The sequence below is a fragment of the Nannochloropsis gaditana genome (genome assembly GCF_000240725.1).
Source record: "Nannochloropsis gaditana CCMP526 unplaced genomic scaffold scaffold417, whole genome shotgun sequence".
NCBI classification, from domain to species: domain Eukaryota; class Eustigmatophyceae; order Eustigmatales; family Monodopsidaceae; genus Microchloropsis; species Microchloropsis gaditana.
The window spans coordinates 9,140-15,619 of record NW_005803536.1 but is presented as its reverse complement, the minus strand read 5'-3'; the positions used below and the strand labels follow the sequence as shown (position 1 = coordinate 15,619).

The 6,480-nt window shown below is 54.5% G+C and overlaps 1 protein-coding gene across 1 annotated transcript; it reads left to right on the top strand.

Moving 5' to 3' along the window:
- Positions 1 to 1,853: 1,853 nt before the first annotated feature.
- On the top strand, positions 1,854 to 3,570 carry POLL (DNA polymerase lambda subunit; the record flags this gene model as incomplete). The annotated part of the gene is made up of 5 exons (XM_005854690.1): positions 1,854 to 2,117; positions 2,295 to 2,402; positions 2,630 to 2,710; positions 2,809 to 2,892; positions 3,265 to 3,570. Coding segments are annotated over 5 exons (843 nt in total), but the record flags the coding sequence as incomplete, so codon positions are not given.
- Between the last annotated feature and the right edge of the window lie 2,910 nt (positions 3,571 to 6,480).

Sequence of the window (6,480 nt, the reverse complement as noted above, 5' to 3'; positions counted from 1 at the left end):
AAGAAAAAAAGAAATGGAAAGGAATGCCGTCATGAGTGTTCAGAGTCCATATCTCACCATGCCCTTTATTGCCCTCTCCCCTCTGTCCCTCGCCAAGTTGCTTTCCCCATGTGGGGATGATGTCACTTGTCTTCATCAGGCCTGGATGGAGGAAGCCGTCCGCCGGTGTCTGTCACTGGGAGGGAGGAAGCGAGGGAGGGAGGAAGGGCGGGCGGGCACGGTGGACCTGGCACTGCCGCCTTTGAATCCTTACTATTATCACGTAAATGCGTTGCCACGTCCTGAAAGAAAGATGAACGTCGCCGCGGGAAAAGAGAAACGGCGGGGGCGACAGACGACGGAAGAGGCGGAGAAGGAGGAGGAAGGAGGAGAGGGGGAAAGTGGGCTAGGCGGAAGGCACCGACAGTCGGAGACGGCGAAATGGACGTGCAGAGGTTGGTAATTACTTTCCTCCCCCCCATCCCTCATGTCCTTTTTATTTTATTTCCCCCCTATCCCATACCCGGATGTCTTGCAGTCTTGCGGTGTCCAAATTGTTCTTGGGAAGGAAGGAAGGTGCATGGAAATTCGTGCTTCTGCACTTCTTGGAACACTAATCTTTCGCGGTTAAATTTGATGAAACAGAGGCATCGAGAGCAGGGCTTCTGAACCATAACGTGCACCTGACAGTGTTCCTGGACGAGCTGATCGCCATCTATGACATGCTTGGGGTAAAGAGAGGAAGGAGGAAGGAGGGAGGAAAGAGGGAGGGAAAAAGGGGAACCCAAAAGGAGGGAGAACTTCCGTGAGCAATGGTCTCACTCCCTTCTCTACCTGTCCCTCTACTTGTACATTGTTCCGTCCCTTTCTCTTTCCGTGCGCCATCCTTCCCTCTTCCTCCCTTTACGCACATGCAGAGCGACATCGCGGGAGGACGGTATCGCCGGGCACAATACCATCGATTTGTGCAGATCTTGCGAGGATTACCATTTGCCATCAACAAAGATAATCTGCGTAGCTTAAAAAAAAAGCGAGGTACAAAAAGAAGGAAGTCATGAGGGAGGGAAAGTAGAGGAAGCGAAGACATGTGGTGCCGTGTCTCAGGGAAGCAACAGTAGGAAGGAATAAATGTTGAGGAATAGAAAGAGGGGGGAAGGAAGGGAAGAAAGGGTCTATCGCCAAGTGTCATGCAGATCTTGACCCTCCCCCTCCTCTCCTTCTGCTCTCCCACTTGGATCATTTTATTCGCCCTAAGGAATTGGGTCGTCCATGCTGAAGGATATCGGGGAAATCTTGGAGTACGGTCGGCTCTCCCGGTTGGAAGCTTTGAAGGTACCGACGAGAGAGAGAAAGAGAGAGAGGAGGAGGGGAAGGGAGGGCGGAAAAAAAGTAGGCAGGACATAAAAGGCCCATATTCCAGGATGCCAGACATTTGGCTTGCATGTCCCATCCTAACTCTCCTATCCCCCCCCCTCGCTCTCTCTTCTTCTTTCCCAGCGCAGAGAGGGCGTGGAAGCTTGCCTGAGCTTCCAGAAGGTTTGGGGCGTCGGACCAGCGACGGCCAGGGCGCTCTTCACGCACGACAAGATACAGAGTATATCGGAGTTGCGGGTAACAATGGATTGAAGGAGGGAGGGAGGGAGGGAGGGAGGATGGGAGGGAGGGAAGGAGGAGGGAAGGGAAAAAGGCTGGCGGGCTTTTGACGAGGTCGTGGAAGGGACAGGCGAAAGGAGGGGATACTGCTCGCTTTTCAAGTCTGACGATGTCTCTCTGGGGTTTCCATTACGCCTTGAGCCAGGAAGAAGGAGCGATTCTTATCTTACTCCGCATGATTGTCATTGCTTTCGTATTCACTACCTTGACCTTCTACTCTCATGAGTGCTATCGGTCATTCAAATCCTTCCATTTCTCTCCAACATAACCCTTTCCCCCCCACCCTTACATGTCCCCTCCGATTGATCACCTCCTCTTCCTCCACTCCTCTACGCTGCTCCTCTGCTCCACCTCTGAAGGCCCGCGTGAGGTCACATCCGGGTATTTTGAACGAGAACCAGCGTGTCGGGCTCCGGTACTACGAAGAGTTTCAAGAGCGCATCCCGCGTTCCGAAGTGCGAAAAATCGAGGAGCGCGTTCGTGAGGTGAGCTCTCCCCCTTTCTCACGCCCTTCCTCCCTCCTTTCCTCTGCCTTCCCCTCCATTCGTCTCCTTCAGTAACCCCTAGCAGTTGCTGGCCTCCCGATGAAAGCTCACGCCCTTGCCTTCTCCTCCTCCCTCCTTCCGCCCTCCTCGCATTGTGGCTTTTTACTCTCCGCACAGGCGACGGAAGCGCTGTATCCTGGCGTGTTCATGCTGACGACCTGCGGGAGCTACAGGCGAGGAGCCAGCCATTGCGGCGACGTGGACATCCTTTTGGCGCCTGTCTCGGTGGGAAAGGGGGGGGAAGGGAAGGGAGAGGTGGTTCGGGACAAGATTTTTATTGCGGGCAAGGAGAAGTGAGAGAGAGGGGGACAAAGGAATGTGTAGATGGGTAGAACAGAGGGCCTCGACAACCACGACCACCTGTCGACATCTTCCCTCCACACGCTTACGATGCTCTTCAAAAATCATTTCAACCGCTGTACGAGGATGTACTCATGCAATTCTACGCACAGGAGCGTGTCCAGGCCAGAGGGTTCCTCGGTCGCCTCATCCTGCACCTGGAAAAGGAAGGCTTCCTCACGGACCACCTCACGGTCAGTCCCCCCCCTCCCCCCTTCCCTACCCTCTTCCATTCCTGCGTCACCTATACCCCCTTCACGATCTCTTATTTGGACGTCGACACCTTTCACAGGACGCGACTGACGACAAGTCTGACTCCTATTTCGGCGTTTGTCGGCTGGGAGACGGCTACCTGCACCGTCGCCTGGATCTTAAGGTAACCGCACCGTCCCACATTCCCTCTACTCCCCGCCACCCCTCTTCGTCTCTCTTCCCAGCAATCTGCTGTCTCAGTCACAAACGCATCTTTCTTTTTCGTCCAGAAAACCTTCGACGCCGCTGAAGACAACGCTTTCTCTCCCCCCTTTCCCACGCCCTCCTCCCCTTTTTTCCCCTCAAGGTGTACTCCCGCCAGCAATATCCCTTTGCCGTCCTCTACTTCACTGGCTCCGATCATTTTAATAGGTCCATGCGCTGCTGGGCCATCATGCACAAGGGGGTAAGGGAAGGAGGGTTCGACGGAGGGAGGGGCTGAGGGGGGGAGCGAGAGCAAAGGGCGACACTCTCACATATCTTACCATGACAACAGTGGAGCCTGACCGATAAGAGCATGGGCCCTGCAGTCTGGGAAAGAGGTACTGCCGCCCCGCCCACCCCTTGGTCTTTCCGCCCCGTCTTCCCGAGCATCCTCACCAGGCTCACGAGACCTTTCCGTACCTCCCTCCTCGAACTTTCCTCCCACCCCGCCATCTTTCCCTTTGGCGACTCTGTAGGCAAGAAGGTCGCAGACATCGGCCCTCGCATCGTCTGCACGGAAGAAAGGGAAATCTTCCACCGCCTCGGACTCGCCTACAAACGCCCTTGGGAGCGCAACACACACGATGCTGTCAGCCTGGTAACTAACCACATGCCCTTTCTTCACCTCCCTCCTTGTTCCGACCCCTGCATGCCTTCTTGCTCCCCCGTCCTCGATGTTTGAGGTTGTTCACCTTCTCCATATCAAACAGGAAGCGCTAAAGAAGGAGTATGATGAAGCGGGGGACAGTGACCGGGAAGAGACAGGGGATCGAGGGAACAAAAAGGAAGCTTGGGCGCTCTCCCCGTCTGAGATGGAGTAATGGCAGGCATTTGAGGAGCGCCAAGGATGGGAGAAGGAAGATTTTATGCTTAGGGGGAGCCGTGATGCCGGACTGCAGGGAAAACCTTGCAGGGAAAACCTTATTAAGAAGGGTTAGTGATGGTTGTTATCGAAGACAAGGCGAAGGAAGGCATACCGATGAGGCCCCCGAATATCAACGATGAGCCTCCACACTCTCGTGGATTGTTTCACAGATTGTATAGAAACTAAAAGGATCGATTCTTCATATCATGTGCTTAGCTTTACAGGTCTCGGATTGCTTAGATGTTGCGTACAAATCTGGTCCCCAGACTGTGGCTCCTTCTGTTGTACACTAAGGGTCAATTCACGAATCACCCGGTCAATGTCCATACTAAAGGAATTTATTCTTGGAGGGAGAATAAATTTGACCAATCGATGAACCATCCATTGCACTTCAGACCTCCTGGTGGGGGTAAGATATTTCTCTCGATATGGGCCCTCTTTAATTTCGGCGATGTGGCACGGCAGATTCGTACTTTTCAAGTTGTCCACCCATAGCCTCCATGAGGTGCTCAGTTCTATTATTTGTCAGCTTCGTATCGTTATAAAATGGCAGTTGGCGTGAAAGTGACGGAGAATTCAAGGCTTTCCATTACATTTTCCTATGTGATTGGGCTGGGGTCGGTGGGCTCAAGCAACGGCTCGGCACGCCAAGAGATGCCCTAACTAATGCCTTAAGTAAAAGGGAGAAAAAGGAATAATATTTCGATGTCTGTCAACATGAAGAATCGGGGGTCCTTAAAACTCATGATTCGTTGTGATGCTTGCGAAAAGTCGACTCAGTAGCGCGCCTTGATTAGTATAAGCGTTTCTATGTTTCCTTGACGACGTCAACTTTGAAGCAACGGCTCGCCGCTGGCTACGCTTGGACTCGCCAAGGGCTATCCCCAAGCTGCATGTAAATGCTTTATCTGTGCGTCCCAATTTCGCCAATACTAAGCCGCGGACGTGCAATGCTATCTACTTGCTGGAAGGATACCGTGCAATTGGTCCTTCTTACTCCACTTTCCTAGCAGCTGTGAAAATGCGCTCTTGACACTCGGCAGTACATATGTTAAGGGAGGAGGAGCACCTTGGACCCATGGCGCAGAAAGTCACGCAAAATTCCGACCCTGCGCGCTCTAAAATTGTGCCACCTATGGACCAAGTACAAATAATCTGTATCGTATGCACATAGTAGGACACAATACAATAGAATAGACAAGTTTATTCTTTTTTTGCCGACATGTGGTTCGTAAGATATGGGGCAATTAAGGAGGTGATTCTTCTGCCTTTTCCGAGCTCTCCCTGTCCACTTGAGAAGTCATTGAGAAAATACACGCTGTAAGCTTATGTGATGCCTCCAAGCGTAAACTTTCCCGTAATGAGAGCTGCTTCGAGGAACATGCTGTTGTCAGGGACTTGAAGGCGGGGGCATGTGCATATAAAGGGACAAGCACAGAGCGACAGTATCACTTAGGTGTCTGATTGACACATCCGAACCCGACAGAATGCAAGTCACACGTTCATTGGTTCTCATCTCTCCTTACAAATCCATACCAAACAGACTTCATTATGGTCCACGAATCAAGAAGTAATTCCGTAGCAAGGAAAAGAGGCCTTGGTATGTCACCGCACCGGCTTACCACCTCCTTAATCCCCCTCGGCGTCCTTCCTCCCGCCCTTCTCCTCGCTCTCCTCCTCAGCCCCACCTCCACTGTCGATGCTACCCTGTACTGGGGAAGAAGGGGCACTGGGGTCCATGCTCCTGCCCCGAGTACCTCCATTCCACCGGCATCCCCCCGCTCCCACCCCCGCGGTCCCACGCATCATCTCGCCAGCGCCACGGCGCATTTCCGCCTGCGTCCTGAAGAGGAGGACGAGGCGAAGGAAGGGAAGGAGACTACGCGCGAAGAAGGAGAGGGAGGGAGCGACTGCACCTACGCAAGTTTTCGGGCGCAAATCCGTAGGGAAGTGGAGGAAGAGAGCCGTTTAGAGGAAGAGCGGGAATTGGCTCGTGCACGGACCTCTTACGCCTTCCACCTGGCGGAGGAGCGGCGACGGACGGGCGCAGGGTCGGAAAGCAAAGAAAAAGGACGGAGGGCGGGCGGGGAGATGGGTGGGGTGCGAGCCTGGGCTCGGAAAAGGTCTGGCCCCGAGGGCCGGAGGAGCAGCAGGAAGAGCGTCTTTATGGACCGAGAATCCCGCCGGGCTCTCTCGTACGGTCGAAGCGGGCAGGCCGCCGCCGCTTCCGTCGCCAGTGAAGAAGGTGTGCTCGAGCGCCAAGGGCGAGAATTGCCCTCTTTCCCGCCCTCTTCCTCCGCCCCCTCCCCCCTCGACCGCAGTCCAGGCACGGAGATGGTGGAGGGCCGCGTCACGGAGGAAGGGAGGGAGGAAGGGAGGGAGGAAGGGAGGGAGGTCGGGAATGAGGCACCGGCGAATACCACCACAGCCGGTGCCGGTGCCGGTGCGCGCCAGAGCGTGATCCACCTCCAGGTTCACAAGGAGCTGCACCATCAGCAGGAGATGCTCTACGTAGACTGTGCGATCAACCACCGGTAGGGAGGGAGGAGGAGGACGGGGGGGAGAGGCTCAGGTCTCGGAGACCAGGCGAGGGTGAGGGTTTTGCACCGAGGCTTGGCTTTGATTCACGTCTCTTTCCTCCTC